We start from the raw sequence: 20,808 nt of genomic DNA, 5'->3' as shown, positions 1-20,808 counted from the left end.
AGGGGGGAGGAAAAAAAAAGAGAACACTTATAACAGTTGACATCAATCAATAACGGTTTGGGGAAATGGATTCCCGTTCTGTTGACCAAAAGCAGCGCTGGAGGGGAGAATAAAGATTCGGAGCCTCAACGAAAGCACGATGGCTGTAAAGAGTTCGAGGGCATGAATTACATTTAAGAGCAACTCGCATTGTGAACAAACACTGCAGCGCCAAGGGATGAAAGCCAGCTGTCAGGCCACAGTGGCAACTGAGTGCTCCACCGCTGAGGACAGTGTCTGTTTGCCAACAGCAAATAACCGCCTCTGGCCCATTTAGTGCCATCTCTTTTTATATTCTGCAAACAAAAGCAGTCTGCCACTGAGATGACACAAGCTCTTCTCAGCGGCTCCCGCTACACTGCCCCGATCAAACACAGAGCTGTGTGTGGAACGAGCCCAAAGCCAACACAGTAAAGAACTCTGAACTAACCCGAGTACATGCACACTGCATACTGCCAGGCCAACACAGAGGAATTCTAAGTCCCTTCTGTTTTGGCTCATTTGTTATCCTGGCATCTGCTCTGCACGGAAACGTGTGCATTGGTCAGGCAATCAGGTTGAAGAGGAAAGCAAACGTATCACACAAAGACCAGTTTGAAAGCGACACAATTCCTGATACAATAAATTAGACCGGAATGAGTCTTTAACACTTCAACAGAAGTCCAAAGTTACATTAAAAAAAAAGGCAAGAAAGTAAGCAACAGACCAAGGTCATAGCAGGGATCACCCTGCGAGGCTTATTGCTACAAACCGAAGCCCTAACGTAGAAGACAAATCTTCTGGTAGAGCAGACTCGATGCCCTGTGGCTGCCAGTGAACAGAATAAAGGAAACGAGTTAAAAAACAAAGTTAAGACTGACTTTAGAGAGCTATCTCAGCTGGCAAGTACTCAAACAACCACCGAATGCAGGCACATGTAGCTATAAACACACACGCGCGCTCACAAACAAATGTCACACAAACACGCACATCACACTCTCTGGGACACGCACACATGCATTCTATGGCAGCGTGCTTATAGAGAGTTGCCAGCTGTCGGAGATCTTTGAGAGAACAGAACACCACCTGTCCCCTTATCTTCCCCTCAAGAGCCAAGAGAGAGTCTCCGTCCAACTGGAGCCACCTACCATCTACTCTCTCATCCCGTGCTTAATGGCAGCTTGTCCTCTATTTTCTCCTCAACAATTTATACCGGTCTTTGTTGTTCCTTCCCATCTCTCCTTCTGCGCGTTTGATCTCAAAGCACAACATTCTGTGCAGTTCTTTTGAAGCACATGAAGGCTTTTCCGACAAGAGAGTAATCTCAATGTTGTACCTGGAGTCCTGGTGGTGATGAGGCCTGATGGTTGAGGTTTAGATTCAGGTTAGCATTTTCGCCAGATGTTGTTCCTGTTGTTGCCAGATAGGAATCTGGCCATTAGGTCAGTGACAGTGTGTGTGTGATGGGGTGCGAGGTCAACATTTTTCTGTCTCCGTGTTTACATTTCCTCACTCTTTCACCTCGGTGCCATTGTTTGGCTTTTGGCTTTGCTGAGCGTTTGGGTGAAGATAGATTGATGGAAGCCAGGCCAAAGCGTGGGCCAACTCCAACCATAGCTTTTTCTGCGTTCAGTGTAAACACGAGCCAAGGTTATACCCCCACGAAACCCAGAGAGTAAGCACAAGTGATAGCAAAATCAGTCCGAGCTCTGGGGTGAAAACAGAGTTACCAGGCTCTGCTACAGTCAATTTACTGATCTAGAGCACAGTGTTAATGGAAGCTTTGCTCCTAGTAGTTCAAACAGGAGAGCATGCTCACAATCTGTGTCGACAGCTCGTCAAATAAAAGCAGCATGTGCAGTTTCCAGGTGACCAGCTGTGGTGAGAATGTGTGTATGATGGCAGTGCTAATGGGCCAGAGTTCCTCTAGGAAACATACACAGACACACACATGCACGCACACAGACCTGCCTGATCCTACTGTACACACAGCACAGGAGCACTTTGGCCTGGGGAAGGCAGGGAAGACATGAGTGATGGTCCAACCGGCTGTCTGGAATGGATGGTCTGACTCGTGCAGGCCGGGCTGATGTTTTTCAGTCAACCTGAGCAGCACTATAACAGATGGAGGTCACCACTGGGTAGCACAGCTAAAATTAACCCTGCAGCTTAGCGTGAATTAAGCTGGGCCCCTGGGCAGGGGAGCTAGCATCCCGCAGGATTGAGGCGGGTGCTAGGCAGGGAGTACCAGGCCGGCAGGGACCAGACCGCAGCTGAGGGAAGGTTTCACGAAAAACAGCAGGGTCGCTCTGTCCCAGAGCAGTCACTCCAACTCCTCAGAGGTTGAAAGTGAATTTACATGGCAGTGGTGAACCTTAGGTAATGTGATTAAATCCTGGCAACACACTGAGCGATGATTAACTTATTCTCTCCCCTCTCTGTGCCCTTCCATGCTGCTTCTTGCATCTCTGTCAGGCAATCAATAAGCTATTATAGCTCCAAACAGTAGGGTAAATTAACTTACGGCTCCACCTGCAGAGTCGGCACTCTCCACTAATCCCATTGGCAGGGAAAAACGAGACCGGACACAAAGGCAAGGCCCCCAGATCATCTGCTATTGCACCTTGAGTCTCGGCACGAAGCTCACATAGAAAGCAAACCAGCTTTTGAGGACCAGACATGGCGCGCGTGGTCACATTGGCGGGTAAGGGAGATTTGCAGCGCCTCTTATGAGTGAGTATTGCACCACAAGTACAAGAAAGGGATCGTGTGAGACATTGTGGAGACTGGTTAAATGCGTGTTGAAAACTGGTATATGTGACTCTCAAATCCTACACTATTTTTAGAGAGGTGAAGAACTCTGTGAAAAGGACATGCTATATCCCGCTACGGTCACCGAAGGGCTTTCTATCCCATCCATCAGATTGGAGCCAATCGGCTAAATAGAGCTGAGGCACCACTGACAGATTAGAATATGATATGAGCGCAAGGCAGAGACGCAGAGGGAGAGAGATACAGAGAAAGAGAGGGAGAAGTCTGCAAGGGAGAATAGAAATGTCACCCCCGAGCCGAACAGCAGCACTATGGTCATACAATACCGGGCCTCACTGAGTCAGGTGTCAGCTATTTCAAACTCACCCACAGCAATAGACTACTGTTTGAATTTGTTCAATGGATCCTCTCCACTTCTCTCCTTTTACACATGACGTCCCCCTGTCTGTCTTTTATCCAACCCTTTGCAGTATATGGTTACACGGAGATCCTTTTGTATCCTTGCCACACCCTGTTCAGAAAGGTCACACAGACACAAAGAGGAGGTGAGGGTGTATCTGTTCTATTCATCGCTCAGGCAGGCTGCCCTTCTCCTTATCCTCTTAATTAGACTATTGTATACGTTTACATGCACTCCATTGACAATTATGTAGTTAAGCCTAGGGTGCGTAAACATCATTCTGGAAGTTAATAAGAAGAGACAGATGTTTCAAACTAAATCTTTTTCAGACAATACAAGCTGCCTGCTGTATGCATCCGTTTCCTTTCATGCCTTTTGTCATTAGTGCATCATTACTGTGGTAATGGAGTCAATCCATTCATTTGTAACGTGAGACCTTGTACGCTGAATATCTGAGGGCTTAGACAATGAACTGCCGGCATTACAGAGAGGTCAGGAAAACTGAAAGCTTGCATAAGAACTACACCGTGATAATGAGCGACTGCACTCGCTCATACGAGGCCTCATTTCAGGACACGCTCTTGTATCTGTGACACGGCAAGGAGAGACTCATTTTCTCCCAATTGTTGCTGTAATGATCAGATTAGCTACCGCAGCTACCAAGGACAATTAGATGAATTGAATGTCATCATGGATATCGCCTGTTGGCGTTTGTCATTGAGCGATGGCGGGGCTGCTGCTGTCCACAGTCGGCAGCAAGTGGACGGCATTTCGTTTGTAGTCAGACAGCACAGGGTAGATCATTATCAGTGTTTGGCGCTGCTGCTTACCTAGCCAGCTCTTCCTTCCTGTCTTACTCCAAGCTCAGCAACATGCCACAACTCTGATAACATTTCAGACGTCAACTCCCCTGTTCCCTTTGTCCGTCCCTCCTCCTTCGCATTGGCCTTGGAAATAAAGTCTGTCTTGCCTCAATATGTTTCTCATCACAGGAAACGGAAAGGGAAAGATGAGATTGCATGTTGCAGAGAGATTATATCAGATAAAGGTTGCAATAGCACAACGGGTGTCACAGACTCTGTTTCCCATGTTATCAGTTCATTGAACCTGAGCAGAGGCTTCCTATTGCTACTGTCAACTAAAACCTCTTAACACCTCCACAACTTACGGATCCTTTTTATGTTAGGGATAAAATAAATATATTTCATTCCAAAGTTCATTGTCAGGAATAGTATGTGATTGTTACTGAGACGATACAGATGTGCTGTACGTCGACTCATGCCGGTTTATGCTGCAGTTCATGGTACAAAAGCAAAAGAAACTCAGTATTTTTGCAGAGAGCTTGTCAAGTACGTGCCAGACATTTTGCTGCTCTTGTTTCGTACCATTGCTGTACTTTATTTCACAGCTAGATGTGTGCACTGTCTGCTGAGAGTTAGAGTAAAGCTGAACATTTATCAATAGGTGGCCAATTGGTGGTATGTCTCCTGGGAGTAAACAGTGAAGACGAGAAAGGACACCCTAAAAAAAAAGTCATCACAAGGTCCATGCAGGCTCACCTTAAGTGGACTAAGTCTTGAGCACATTTTTTGCCAACTTTGCCAAAATATGTGCCCCTTTTGCAAATTTTTTTCAAACTTTGCGAGAATGCCGCCTGAAAATCCCTGAAGTTCCAGTCTCCAACCCCGCTAATCCTCGCTAACTCCATCGTCTCGGATCGAGGAGCATGATAGAAGGTTTCAAGTGAGGGCTTAACCCAGGTTTAATAACCAGAGCATGTCCGCGGAGCAGAACACCTCGTCATATGACCAGACACCAGAATGCAAGTGCGTACGCACGCACAAACTTCACACGCACACACACACACTCAGACACACACACACACACATAAACGCACAGCCTCTCAGGCCACAGGAGAGGCTCAGTCCAAGAGGAGATTACACCTCAAAACAAGAGTAATACCCAGGTCTCCGCAGAAGAAGTGGAGATTAAAGTCAGCAGCATACATTCATCTGGTTCTCACTAGCACTGACACACAGCTTACCACCAAGAGCATTTGTCACATGTGGAGCATAACCTCAGACACACCCCAGACAATTATGGAAAGTTCTTGAAAGATGCACACAAAAAAGAAAATACACTTAGTGCACACGCACAAACAAAGATGTATTTTGAGAGGGGCGAAGTGATGCTACTCAGGTGCTATCAGTTGAAGTACAGCACAGCTGGACTCAAGTGCTTGCATACTGCATCTTATCTGCCCTAGACTAGCACTTCACAGTATTAATATCATACTTCACTATCCTCGGAGCCTGCATCCATCCTACCCGTGATCCTGTTCTGAGCTATAGCCAGAGGCAAGGATTACATATAAGCATCACTGTGGCGACCAGGAAAAAGAAAAAAAGGAAAAGCTCTGACGCACGCGAGTCTAGGGAAGTGTCCAGACACCCAGACGGAAAGCTGCGCAGTGGCTCTGCTTTTTCAAAGGCATCTCGTGATATCTGGACAATGTCAATGTGAGTAAATGGACGGGCGGCGAAAAGCTCCGCAGAAACAGAGGAGAAGGCTTCGCATTCCCTTTCTCTTTAACGGAGACACGCCATTTACGACATGGATGCACACTGAGAGGAAATCTGAAAAGGCAAGAACAAAAAGGATGACAATGTGAAGAAGCTGTGTTTAGCACACATTTTACTCGTCTTTCCAGAGAGAAATCAAACAGGGAAATATCATTTGCACCAAAGGGAACAACACAAGCGACAGTACGTCTTCTGAATAAGTATTTTTCGTTGCGTTTGAAACCCTCATTCACCAATGCTCTGTGTTCATCACCGTGACAAAGTGACAATGCAGATGCTATGATACGTGTGGGGTCACTGGGAATCACATGGAAATTAGATTATCTCTCGCTCTGTTAATTTAGATTCTCCTTGTCTCAAAATCTTAAACGGTGTCCAGCTTTGTCTTCATTCTGTCTCTTCTGTAGGATGACAAGAGACAGACGGAGGGATGACAGGGGTTTTGATGTACTGTTGGAGGCCATGTCCCGCTCGTCTTCCCTGGCCCAGTGGGCTGTCGGAGACGGGCGGAGCACAAAGTGATTGATGGGACTTTGGGCAGGCTGCTTTACCCAACGCCTGTACACCTGCCCCTTTAGCTCATGCACAGACTCCTTCACACAACACTCTGCTAGACATTGTTCACCCGAGTGTAGACACACACTGACACATTGATAGAATCAAACAAACACACGCACACAACACACGCACTCCCCAAACACAGCAGGTCTCGCCTCACCCAATCTCGTTCTTCATTCTGATACAAACCAATCCATTCATTGTACTTTCTCTCACTCTACAGGATGTGTGTTCTCTTTTGGCTCGCTGCCAGTGTTTGCTGTAAAACAACACAAAGCAGCTAAAACTCTGTCAAAAAGCTTCCCCGCTTCCCTACTCTGGCTCTTATCCGCCGCTACACTGCACTCACTCACTGCATTTTGAGCTTTTGGCCTCGCATCTCGCCAGCAGTATTAGTGTTGGTAGGGAGGGGGCGGGGCTACGTGTGGGCGAGGTTGTGCTTGTGTGTTTGTGCATATACCGTGCGAAAAAATCCCCAAATCAGTGTGACATTTGACACATTGTCACATGGCTGAAAGACACACGAGCATCGTCTTTCTCTTCACTGTAGGCTGCTGTCATTGAGCGAGGGTTCGACAGCGTTTCGGGTCAATTATGTCAGCCAATATCTGCCAGGACGTGTCTTACGTATTTTCAACATGGTCCAAGTTTTAGGGCACTTATTCTGGTCACTGAGTGCCATATGGGATCAAAGGTGCCACACATTTGTTTTATAATGCCACCCTTTTGTTTTGCAAAAAATCTCCACTAAAAATGTCATTTTGGTGTTGAGCAAACACAGCAGATAGATGCTGCAAGTTTAATTGAATGGATTGCATTGATTTATGCAAACCCCCCGAAGTGCTAAATATGCTAGGTTCAACAGAGCACACGCAACATGCATGCTCAAAATCTCTCTCTGCATATATGGATTGATGGAAGACTAATTGAAATGCATGTGTGGAAAATATCTTGCCTGCAGCACTAACAGCATTGGACTTAAATAGCCATGGACACATGCAGCAACTGTTCAGAGAAAGATACACACTCAAATAAACCATGATTTATCAAATTATGGTTACATACAGGGATTGTTTGTGAAGCCAACACATGCCAAACTTTTTGCCCTTGTATGAAACAGTTTTCTCAGCAAGACAGAGTTCAGCTTTGACATCCACACTGACTTACACACACACACACACGCACACGCACGCCATTGGGATTTGAGATTGTAGAAGGGGCCTGCATTCCAACATAAACCAGATTGTAGTGGAGGCCAAGGAGAGTCTGCGGTGCGAAGCCCACGCCTCAGCTGCCTGTTGACTCATGAAGCAGACCCTGGCTGTGCCGTTTGCACCAATTTGTTCAGAACCTCCCTGAGACAAATAACTGCCACGGAGCTGTAACACACTCTGCCTTCAGTCCCCTGGCAGCTTGCCACCACACTCACTGCTGCTTCTGCCGGGGTTAGTCGTCCTGATTTGTTCTCCTGCTGCTCTTGCGCTCTCTCTCTCTCTCTCTCTCTCTCCTCCTTTTCTTTGTCTCTTCCTCGCTCACTTTTTCTCATAGCGTCATTGTATTATTGGATATTGCCGAGCAGGACAAGAAGGTGAAGGAGAAGAGGTGAGTCTACATGGCATCCACATAAAAAAAATAAATAAAAAAAAACAGAACGAGAAATGTAAGCAAGCCATGATTAAAAAAAAACAAGAAATGAAACAGAGAGCTAATGGACTAAACTGCCTCTCTTATAATAAGTTAATGAAAGGCACCATGACAAATATATAATTACTGTGGCACCAGTTAGTGAAAGACGCCACAGGGTTTGCAGTGGAGAAATAATGAGGAGTAAAGAGGAGAGTAAGGTGAGGGCAGGTTCAAATTAAAGTCAGATGTCATATGTCAAGAGCATCAGCCTCGTTTTTTAATTTTTTTTTCTGGGGTGGGAGGGGGGTAAATATTAAGACTTGATTATTTGAGAGCGGCATTTTCTGCGAGAGAGATAGGCGTGTCCTCGGATCAGTGGGTGGTGGCCATGCTACTTTTCGACTGGCGCATGCCAGCTGACTGTCCTCCGCTCTGCAGATGACCCTGAATCTGTCAGGATGAACCCTGCCTCTTCCAACACATCCGGAGCCCCGACCTCCCCCGGAGTAACCGGAGGGTCAGAGACGCCAGCTGGCTGCACATGGTGACGGAGATTTCACATGAGCGTCGAGATGCGATTCGGGGATAAACTTGGTTGACTGCAGTTATATGCAATGGGCCACAGTCAAGTAAACACCCCTTTCGCTTCTGTTGTTAGTGGCTGTAAAAAGTAAACTCTGCCTGTGTGTAGAGGAGTCTGTGTGTGGATTCAAGGCCTACAGCCAAAACGTGTGCGGTCAGCCCTGTGCAGTCAGCCAGGCCACTAGACAGCGGGCCCTGAGGTTATCGCCTGCTCAAGTGGAGCACTGGGCCGTCCATTACCTCACTTTACTATCTCTGCATCCAGGAAAAGGGAAACAAGCTATTCAGAGAGCGTCTCGGGGGGCTCCTCCACACTGGTGGGTAAGGGACATTACTGTTACAGTATTCACTGATGACTACATGAGTTACATTCTCTAACAGATTATTGGTTTGGGAGAAAACATGAATAGCATCTAAAGATGCATGGATTATGGAAATAAAATCCAAATGTTTCAAACACTTTTTTAGTAACAATTTCAATATGGCCTTTCTGTTTTTAGTTATTTATCAACTGGAAGTTGTTAAGCACAAAGCAAGTTCATTATTTGATGTTGACATACAATACACAAAAAAAACAATCACACAATGGGAAAAAAAATCCTATCTTAAGCCTGTTTGAACACACAATTCAAACAAGATTTATGGTAAATGCATTAGCCCAGGCTTTGGGTAAAGAGGCTGAGATAGAGAGATTGTGGGCTGTACTGTGCATGTGGTTAATGGTAAACCAAACAAACTGGGTTAGCTTTCCTAGCCTGGCAAAACAGGACTTGTTGAAACTTGGATTATGTTAACAATCGCTGTTGAGTAAGGGAAACTGTAAAAGCCAGGCTCTTAGAATAACATCGACAAAAAGTTGTGTTTTTAGCTTCTAAAGTGAAAACGTTAGAAGCGGAGGACTAGGCAAGGTAAACACAATTAAAACCACAACTTCCTTCTTTGGAGTTTCATTGGAAATTAAAAGCCATGTGGTTCCCTCAACTTACACTTTGAGTAAAAGAAAAGAAAATAAATGATGTTCAACTTATAAGGTATGACAAGCATCCTTATTGACAACATAGCATTCAAAAGGCATTAAAACTTCTCTTAAACATCCTCCATGAGCCAAATTTATGTCTTCAAGTTTCTTCACTCTGCAGTTTAAATACAGCCCTGGAAAGACAACTTGTGCGTTTCTGGCCTGTTTTCTACTTTATTCTTTGGCAGGGTTGTATCCCGGTTGCTCCGACAACATAATTATATGTAGTTAGGCATGAGCTGCAGAGTGAGTGAGAGACACCAACTCAGCGAGAAGGAGAGAGAGGGCTGGAGCACAGTGGCTTGTCATTATGGGTCTGTTTGAACCTTATACAGAATGGGCAGCCCAAAACCTGAGCCTGAGCCAATGGTACTCTGGTCCTCACGAGTCCTGCCAAGTGTCGCGTTTTTCTGATAGAGAAACCCACCTAAACACTGTATATCATGTGCTACCAAAGAGAATACCTTTAGCATCATGGGCAGTTATTTTGCATTTTTCTTATATTTACAATTCATACTCATAATTAATTTGCCTCAGTAGTTTTTATGATTACGTTCACATTATGCCAAATTGTGATGGTTATTTTGAGAATTTGTGCTGGCATTAGATGTTGGAGGGCATATGAGGACACCTTAAAGGAGACTGAGCTCACGGAATACATTATACAAACCTGTATTAGTATAGGCAAACCTGTAATAGTCTTTAATCAAATGCTTCTCACTTGACATTTCACTTTGCTGACATGAAGGATGGAAAATATTGAAAAAGACATTAAGAGCAGCACAGTTTGTGGCATCTGGACTCTCCATACACTTTCATCAAAAAATACACATCACACAACTCTACTCTATTTGACCAGGACATACCATCACCCTAAACAGCATAAAGCCCATACCTAGCCCAGATATTCCATATTCAAACACACACACACACACACACACACACACACACACACACACACACACACACACACACAAACTATTTCTCTCCTCATCTTGATCTGATGTCAGTGAGTGGGTTGGTGACAGACTCTGGGCATGCTTGAGGGGCGGCTGATATCTGAGCTCTCCTCCCCAGCCTTCACTCTCAGCCATTCGAGAGAGCAAAGAGATAATGTGTATGAAGAACTGACCTCACCAACTATAGCAGCCTTTAAAGAATCATGGGAACAAATTTGTCAACACAGGTCACCACTCACAAAAAGACAAAATGGTTTCGAAAGATTATTTTCCTTTCCTTCATTGCATATACCCGCAGACTGCCAAATATACTCCTAGCTAATATGTCTCCACGACTGCTTGTTGACACTAGAGATGCTTAAATCCACTTTACATCAAAGCCAGCCTGTTGTTGCATGAGTGTGGCAGACAATAAAGGGAATAGCTGATACTTCAATGAAATGAGTGGGAAAGCTCCTTATTAAAAGATGACAAGACACAGATGCAATGATTGCATTCCTTTTCCGATATACAACCTCATATCTAACTCTCGGACAAAAAGCAGAAGCAGGGCCCAAACAGAAAGGGCTTTGTTCCCATTGTAGCTCCTGACCACCTACCATGGGCCCTTTAGTGAAGCGCTCACCCTGGAATGATCAGGCCACTTCTCCCCCAAGACTTCGCAGCCCCACTGCGACCGCTGGGCCAAACACATCCTGCCCATCTCCTAAGAGATTATCCAACTCAATGAGCACATTGAGCACAGGAACACTGAGGGAAACCGGAGCCTGCTATTCAGCGGCATCGAAACCCAAACTCCCCCATTCACACCCGCGGTAAGGTCGAAGAAGAAATAAGAGGATGTGTTGCACTTACTGGCTACTTCCAGCGAGGCGTTGTGGCTCACTGCCTCTCCCAGGTAGTTGCGGGCAACGCAGACGTAGGAACCTTCGTCCGGTTTGCTCCGCCGTCCGTGGACGATGCGCAGGAAGAAGAGGGAGCCGCTCGGCAGCAGCATGCGCTGGGAGCGGGGATTGTCCCTGTCCGTTTCCACCCGCTCTCCGTCCTTGTACCACTCCACCGTCGGGGTCGGCCGCCCCTCCGCTTTACAGTTGAGCGTGGCGGGCTCCCCCTTGGAGACAATCAGGTCAGATGGATGCTCCACTATCCGGGGTGGAGTGTCCTCTTGGCGCAGACGGGATCCTGAGGAGAAATAGCAAATAGGAAAGTTTGCATCTGGGAGGATTTACACCGTTGGATGGATTCCAAAGTCTTTAGTTAACTCTGTTATGAGGAACTATGTTACATAGGACCTACATGCCTATTGTCGTGGACTCTATAGGACAGTTTTAAAGGCAGCTACCTGTCTCTGGATATATGTTATTAACATAGCAGGCATCCTTGAAATACCCAACAGAAAGTTTTTAACATGCAGGGGTAGTATTCCTTTCAATGAAGAGTTCAACCTATATGCATGTTCATATTCTAATTATTGACTCTTGGGAGATCTTGTTCCTCTCTACATGTTAGAATGAGTAACATACTGGAATGTATATTGATGCTCCACAAGGATGTGTGCCTCATAATATACTTTTACACTATACCAGTATATTCTATTTCCATTAAGCCAATATACTTTGAAAGAAGTGGAAGACATTATTTAAGGTCCAATAACAGGTACCGCTGTTGTCAGTAGAGAGCAAATACACTATCATCCTGTGAGAAACATAACCCTTTAATTACAGAAACACCTCCTTTTTTTAAGCTTTGCACTTCTCCAGCTATGCGACTCCGTCATTTCTCAGATCAAAGAGCAAAGAAGAAAAAAAAGAGGAGGCAACAGGAAACAGGAATGTGACAGACCTATAAGGTAAACGGAAATTAAAAGATAAATGATAAAATATGGATGCGGTGCATATTTTCGGGACAAAGAAGGAGCAGCAGTAGAGATTACAGAGGGGCCAGTAGCAGTGCCAACAGCAGTGCCAAGGGGGTTAACACCCCAGTGCTATCTCAGCCCATTACCAATGCTCTCCGACCAGTCAGCTGTGGCTATCAAACCTGCTTTACATGCAAATTAGCTTCCTGTTGTTAATTCCTGCAGGGTGGGACTTGATGGCTGTGAAGGCATTGTGTGCCTCCACACAATAGCATGTATATGTGTGAGTGTCTGTGTGAGGGTGAGAGAGAGAGAGAGACTTTCCTCCCACTTGCCATATCTCCCAGCATTGGCCTTTGGAGCTCATTCAGGACCAATTAAAAAGAGTCTGGTGTAATTGGAGGCACAGGCCTCCAATTAATTTACCCAGCATCCCGTGAACTTGCCACACTGCCTCATTTCGGTGCCCCCCCCCCCCCGGCTATCCTGCAAAACCCCGGTGCTGAGAAGGCATCTTCTCATGGTCGCCATATATTTTAGCTTAAGTCAGCATAATCAGTGACAGCTCCGTGGAAAGATTAATCGCTTCAATGCAAATGTGTGGTGTGGTCAATGGAATGTAATTAATCCAGTACCCCAATGAAGGACATCATGATCAAGTAATTTCAACACTACTGTTTATGACAGGGCAGACTTTTTAATTGTTCTACTTTGGGCATGCATCTTGCTCTCCCACAAATCTCATGCACACCCTGTGTTTTCCTTTGAGCCTTGATCTAGTCTCCTTCTTGGGGAAAGACTTTGATCTATTGAAGAAGAAGAAAAATATTAGTCACAAACTGTGGTGGTGTATGGCTGCAATAATAAAAATAATTTAAAAAAGGGAAAAAATAAATAGCCAACGATGAAAGTAACGAAGGAGATGTTGTGCTCACGATTGTGGAATATTACATATGCCGTGCAAAGGATTTTATGCCACAGACGACTGTATTCAACTATAATAAAGCAATTAGACCAAAGCTAATGACTTGGTGATTGAATATTTAGTGGCAACACATCAAATAAGAAATCCCGGTATTTCTGCCTGTCATCCTATAGGTATTAGAAAAGCACATCTGTAAAGATTAAAGCATCTCTGGGAGTCGAACAGAAACAGATGGTGAATTAGAGAGAGCGGCATATCAAGCCTTAAGCGGTAATGTCTGACGCTGAATAAAGTTGATAAAAAATACATGTCTGTGCTTCCTGGCTATTGGAGCTACACCTGAACCACTACCAGGCTAATGAACCTCTTTTTGTAGCCGGCTCCCGTCACAAGCTTCTGAGCCGCCGGATGATATTGGGCTAACGAGGCCCGGCCCTTTTGGTCGGCAGCAAAATGGAGCGCCGAGCTGAGCTAACGCTCTTCATTATGCTAGCGTACACACAGGCCCATTACCAGCACAGCGACTGCACCACCACCACCACCGCCACCGCCCTTTGCCAGACAAGGCGGGCTAATATGTTTTATTAAAGAGAACTTTGAAGAGCTCCGCCGCTATCCGCTCAGCCCGTTCCCTTCCTGATCTTGAGGGCTCCTCTCAAATCTGAAATGGTCTGAAGTTTGGGGTTTTATGGTGGGGACCATTAACTATTTAGTTGTGGCCCACTGTGTGAGGAGAGCTGTGCTGCAGGGAGCGCTGTGTTTGATCAGCGGCTGTTTACTGTAGACGATTACGCCGGATCTGCATGATTAAGACGCAGACTGAAAATACAATAAACAGGTTACAGTATCCTGTTACAAGGAAGCTGGTAAGAATAAAGCAGGTGTACACACATTCAGCGGTCCATGCTGAACTCTAATAAGTGTGGGATTCCTGCGTGTGAGCGTGTGTTTCGAGCTGTGAGTGTGAGAACGTATCAGTTACACAATGCTATTATGCTTCCCTTGTTCTGGATTTAATTCATCGTGTGCATTCGTGTATGTGTGTGTGTACACTGTGTGTGTGTGTGTGTGTGTGTGTGTGTGTGTGTGTGCACACATTGCTGTGCTGATGCCCATATGAACACTTTGGATGACCTCAGTTTCTTCAGATCCATTACCCCTCACCAGGAGAAAGAGACGCAGGCGGTGTGATGATGCTGACATGATGCCACACACACACACACACACACACACACACACACACACACACACACACACTCTCCCGTATCCACCACTACAGGTGCATTCTTTTATCAGACGGCCGACCAGCTAACTTCACTCCTTCCCTACAGCGCGCTCTGAACACCGAATCAGAAACCAGAGAGGAGCAGAGTGCACACTTCACTACCGAGCCAAGCTGTTCGGCGTCTTCTTCTCGCTTCCCCTCCCTGTATTTCAAAGCGCTGCCCTTCCTTCTCCTCTGCTGCTTTCAACCGCCCTCACTCCTACTCTCTATCCCCCTGTCCTCCCCCCGTCCTCGCTTCCAGACAGAAAATGTGAGATGAGCTAATGCAATACACAGCCTCACCGAGGGGAAGCTGGGACTTCTACTGCAAGGATCTGATCGATTGGGGCCTGAGGCAAGATTCTCCTTCTCCCTGATCCCTCTCACTTGCTATTGCACTGTCTTTCTTTTCTCTCATGTATTTATACACACACACTATGCTTGAGGGAGCTTTTGCTTGCTGTGGATGGAGGTGATTAAAAAAAAGTTGTTTTTGCTCAATGCTAAAAAGCAATCTTCGTAATGAACAGCAGCAACAAGCACACTGAATTGAACAGCCTCAGACCCATTCGCACATCCACCGCAAGGGTCCAGACCCCGACAATGACCCATAGACGCAGTATCTGTATGCATCCGAGGATACATACAGACTTGGGGGTATTTGCCCACTCAGAAAAGAAGGCTCTTTCCCCAGTCCAATCATTGATGGACAAGGGCATGATCGTGGGATTTGCGGTTGGTTCTCAAGAAGCTAAGGTCACCCGACTGCCCATGAGATCACGGGGCATACGTTGCATATTAACATTAGCATACATATGGATTCATCCGTGTCTCGGGGCGAAACTTGATTTTCAACCAACAACACGAGTTGATTTCCTGCGAATCTATACTCCACGAGAAAAACATACAAATAACAACAAAATGAAACTAAAGAAGAGGCTAAAAACAACAACACAGTTACTGGACCTCAGTGGGTAAACTATCAGATTTGGGGGCGCTGTGTAAAGACATAATACTAATATTAGGTGACGTAAAAAATCGATTTAATTCTAGAATTGATTCAGTGAAATGTTTTCATTTAAGGAGAGGAAGAGGAGAGAGACACAGGGCCTGCACACAGGCGGGAGAGATGTAACTGTAGACATCATTGTAGTTTATAAAAATGCAGCGCAGTGAGACAGGGGACAAGGATGTAACTTCTACACTGCACATTCAAGCAGCTGCATTGTCACTTACACTATGACAAGAGCTCCGGTATTGATTGTCTATAATTACATAATGCAACAGTTAGTATTGGAAGAATTTCACTGAGAACATTTACTGTCAGAGAAACAGCCGAGATGTCAATTGCAAGAAAATGCAATGAAATCTAGTTTGTGGCTCTACAAAACGTACGAGTCTGGGAGAGCAGCGATCGATCTAACTACTCCGACTGAGAGCATTAAAAGACAGCCCCGAGAACTACAACCCAGACTCTGAGCAGCCTCGGGACAAGAAACAGACAGACAGGGTCGGCTCTGTCAGAGCCAGGGTCATCGCCTGAACACAGCGTGTTTGCCCTATTGCAATTAAAAGCTCATGTGACCCCACAGGCGACATCACGAGCGCAGCGATTTTAGTACTAATCACTTTATGCAAGAAGATGATTGAGAGAAGCAGGACGACGGGCCAAATAAACCATCACCTCGAGGAAGTTATAGGTTCAGGTCTAAGGAATTCCCTAGCATCAAAAGCCACCGTCCCTCTGTCTCGCGCAGCTCGTTTCCTCGGCAGAGTATTAAGTAAAAGAAAGCCGCCAAGTCACCTGCCCTTTACCCCCGGAGAACTCACAGGGGAGAGGAACAGTGAGGCAATTTAGATATGTTGTCACTCAGGTCCCATGGGGTGTATGGAGACAGGATAATGTGTCCACTTCCTTGAATGATAAACCAAACATCACAATGCTGGGTCATTCAGTCCAATCCTCGCTGTAGAACAAACGATCCGCCTCGGATGGCATGCGTTTATATCGTGGTAAAGTTTCATTGCCTCCATAAAGATTCTCAAGGTAACCGAATCTCAAAAAGGCCGATGCTGGAATTGGGAGGTGTTGCCGCGGCCTGAGCCGTATCATCACACCTCATATCAGATGTCCAGCTGAGCAACGGAAAAGATATGGAATATGGGTTCTGTGATAAGGAAGGGCAAGCACAGTAGAGCACTCCCTATCTACAGTCACATTAATCCGTAATTAGGGGACTTAAGAGGGATTTATGGCAGAGATAAGAGCAGAGGGCGTGTCCCTCGGGGGGAGCCAGGCGGAGACCGGAGACACGCCTGCTCGGGACGCCGAGTGCCAATAAACGACTGGAAGCAAAAGAAAAGGCACCCTTTTCTGTTGAATCAGAGGAGATAACGGAGAGGCCAGAGATAAGAGGGAGAAACAGAGAGAGAGAGAGAGAGAGAGAGAGAGAGAGAGACAGAAGCGGGGCAAATAAGACCAGGCACCTTACTCCTGCTGATCCGATGACATTAACAGGAAAGAGAAACTGAATCTTTTACTGTTTCAACATCAGGATCCCACCCTGGAATGCTCTGCATCAATGACTTTGCCGGTTGCATCAGATCAGACCTGTTTTTAATGTTACACAAGGCTATCACTTACACTCCTGAGAGGCAGGATTAGAGCCCCTGTGTGTGAGTGTGTATGGGGATCCGGAGGTGGGGTGATGGAGGGGGATGATGGATATCTTTATGGCCTCTTTCTTTCCTCATCTCTTTGTCTCGGCTTACCAAACAGAACGGGGTACGGTTACCTGGCTGATACCACGGCAGCACTTGAGAACTAATATCGGTTTGTTATATAAAATTTGTTCTTTCTTTTTCTTTTTTTTTTTTTATCAAAGCAAACCTGAAACTCACCACCTGAGAGTTTACACACAACACTGCAACCCAGCACTAAACTGTTTGATTGTTTATCTGTATTTGCTGTTTCCGAAACTTAGTCCACACACTCGCAGATGATTTCAAAGCGCCGATTGATATTTGAGTGAAATATGACTTCCGCAGACTGTAACGCAAACACGACAAAGAGCCTTTGCTATGATGAAGGCTGAGCCATTGAACAAAGTTGAGGAAGTAATCGATGCAAAATCCACAGACTTAACTCTGCAAGGCTCCGAACACAATTCAATCATTTCTGCGTTTCATTTTAAACAATAGGCAGGTGTGATACACAGAGAAGTTAATATTGGTTAAAAGTTGATCAAGGACTTGTAAAACACAACTTTAGTTTTCAGCCTTTCTGTAAAAGGGTAAAATATTCAGATCACCGGCATTGCCTTTGATTGTGCTAACGCTCATTTGTCATATATGATAAAGAGGTGGCGAATCTGCTGATGTTCCCATAAACAGGCAGCACTCCCTTCAATGCTTAGGGCCACAGGTTACCAACATACAGACCTTCTGGGACTGTGGTATCATTACTGTTGTTCATCCAACAAAGGGCCCCTCTGGCCCTGAAGCACGAGCCCCAAAACTGTGTGTGTCAGCTGGGAAACACATCTCTGACTCTCTCCCCGGGCAGACCAGGCCTGGAGTGAGACAGCCCCAGCAGAGTGCTCCTTTGGGAGGCTGGGGTCCATCCTGCTATGGGGCCCCCATCTGGAGCTCTGACAATGGGAGCAGTATTTCCACTCCAGGCTTTCCCAAACGGGCTTGACACATTTGAAAGACACCAGGCGTGATCACAAGTATGACAGGAGGAGCACTGATGCTCATGAAACACCTCTTGAGTCAACCGAAGACAACAAGGACGTCTTTGTATCGTCTTCCTATTGAAAAATTCATCTCTTTTTTTGTAAGATGCAAGTTATGAATGTAAATTCCATCGCTAAAGAGCGGTTGATTCATTGGCAACACAAATAACGCGTTCCTCTCTCACTTTAAATATCCGTAGAATTCTCACATAAATTGTAAGCAACATAACAACAGGGAGTAACGGTGGAAAGACATGACAACGAGCAGATATACTATGCAATGATGCATTTTCAACAGAAACCCAGGGGACACAATTGCGGATGAGTTGTAGCTCCTCCTGATGCCAAGCAGCCCCAGTGAGTGTCATTAGACACCAATGAAAGCTGTCAAAGTCTGCAGAAGGCCATGAGGGCAGAATTCATTCCTGCAGGACAAACACAGTGCCGATGCTTTATTATATGCATTCAGCGAGACAAGCAGGAACGATGTAGTGGAAAAGACTGGGACGCTTGTTAGGAAGCTGCCTGTCAAATTGGCTCCGGAGACCATGCAGGCAGACGGGCTGAACAGAGCGGATGCAAGCAAAGAGTCTTTCTGTTCTGCGTGTATGTCGGTCTGTCTAATATCTATTAATCAGTCTATGAGTCGACCCTGCATATTCCGTGCGAGCGATGATGAGCGATGACCCCAGAAGAAAACCTGGTTCAAACTTCTTATGAAAGAACTCCAACATCGGTGTCAAGGAAGTCATTCCTTCCGCGGAGTGGGGATCCCGGGAAAGGAGCAGTCATTAATATGTGCCAGGCCTCCAACCTCTAATAAGAAGCCTCTGCATGTGCCAGAGTCAAGGTTCGGAGCACAGGTGGGGATTAGAGAAAAGAAGCACCAGGGAGCGTGCATGGGCAATTACATCTTGTTTTTGTTTTCCAACATTTCCAGTTATTAATGAGGTTTGACCAGTGTGTTCTCAGTGATACATCAAAGCAGCCTGCAACAGCAGGATAGAAGAAGTGGGGGTAATTGAATATGCTGGTACATTTATTTCCCAACAGGGAGACAGCAGGAGTTTCACTGCTGACTTGGTCTTCCGTCAGTGAGTTGAAACCCTCAAAAGAATAGTAAATTGCATTTCAGCAACTTGTATTTTGAAAAATAAATATATAGCTAATAGTGTGTATCATAAACATAATTATGAACAAGTGCATTCGGGCACGGCTCTGTTTCACACTCATTATGCAATGATTGCAGAGGAATGGAAACAGCACTGCAGGTTTCATGTAAACAAAACTGTACGGTATGCTTAATTCAATGAAATATGCTCTGTGTGCTCAGTTTTGCGTCAATTAAATCTGGTGCAATAGTCTGCTCCTTTCCAGACGGTCTGACCGGCGATGAGGGGACTGAATAGGTGGAGGAGGAGGACGAGAAGGAGGAGGAGGGACCAGCACACTCAGCTGGCACAGCCCAGCCAAAGGGAGTATGGCATTTGGGCCCAGTGCCAAGAAAAAGAACAGCTCTGAAGGGATGCCAAAGTGAATCGGGGGAAGGCACGGCCAAAAAGCACCTAATGCTTTTTAAATGTTATTTAGTTGATGGCAGCGGCTGATACCGCTCTCCCATTGGACCAGTGTTGTGTTACAGTCCCTGAGAGCAGAGACGATGACCTTATGTAGGCTATTCCAAATGTTCAGCTAAACACATTCTAAAGCAAATCTCAGACAGCTGGGTGTTGAAAGGGAATTCCAGTTACAGCATTCGTACGAGGGTACGACGGTAACGCCTGGGAGCAGAAACTTGGCACATTTCCTTCCCGTGCCCTTTAGGTTAAAAGGGTAAGCACGGAGCACATAACATTGGACCGTCAATGTGTGAAAGCTCGCGTATGTGCATGCACATATGTGACAGTGCTTCATACCACTGCACTGGAGCTGGGGATAAAAGGTATTATTAAAGTGAAACATGGCTCCCAGAGGCAGAGCGTAGGTTAAGACTCAGTGGAGCCAGTTTCTCATGTGGCAAGATCCCAGAGACACCAGCACGGCCTGCTGAGCGGGGCATGGCCCGAGTCCAGCCAAATGGAATACAAATGGCCCAAAACTGTGGCCTGGAAAAATGAGAGTGGGATGTAAGGCATGCCATGTGATGCACAGTAAATATTTGGTCAAAATTAATGAAGGGGCAAAGTCTGCCAAGAAGCCTTTTTCTAGACGTCCACAGAGGGAAAACTGTGCCCAGTCTGGCATTAAAATTAAATTTCCTTCTGCAGACAACTGCTCACTGGCATGCTGCTTTCCAGCACCCACTTACCACGTCCTCTCCTCAAAACACACACCAACTGTCCAGGTACACGGTGTATCCTAGCAAAGTTCTGTATTCTTTCATCCTGTAACTGGAATGACTTGGTCATGAATGTATTCCTTCATTTGCATCTGTTACTTTTGTACATCTGACAGCAGGAAAAACTGTCAATGTCTGACGAACGTTTCTAAGAAAACCTGTTTTCCTCCC

At 45.8% G+C, this 20,808-nt stretch overlaps 1 protein-coding gene across 5 annotated transcripts in view; it reads right to left on the bottom strand.

Annotated features, from left to right (window-relative positions):
- The window catches only part of robo1 (roundabout, axon guidance receptor, homolog 1 (Drosophila)), a 210,919-nt gene that overhangs the window by 96,143 nt on the left and 93,968 nt on the right, over positions 1–20,808 (bottom strand). For all 5 annotated transcript variants that reach the window (XM_068584091.1, XM_068584094.1, XM_068584092.1 and 2 more), the window contains one exon: positions 11,371–11,697. In XM_068584091.1, coding sequence (XP_068440192.1) covers positions 11,371–11,697 — 327 coding nt within the window. The remainder of the gene's footprint in view (positions 1–11,370; positions 11,698–20,808) is intronic.

Source organism: Clinocottus analis, unplaced genomic scaffold (assembly GCF_023055335.1).
Source record: "Clinocottus analis isolate CAN_PGR_092001 unplaced genomic scaffold, fCliAna1.0.p SCAF_2, whole genome shotgun sequence".
NCBI lineage: Eukaryota > Metazoa > Chordata > Actinopteri > Perciformes > Cottidae > Clinocottus > Clinocottus analis.
The sequence above is the reverse complement of the archived record's forward strand: the minus strand, read 5'-3'. Positions and strand labels throughout refer to the sequence as shown.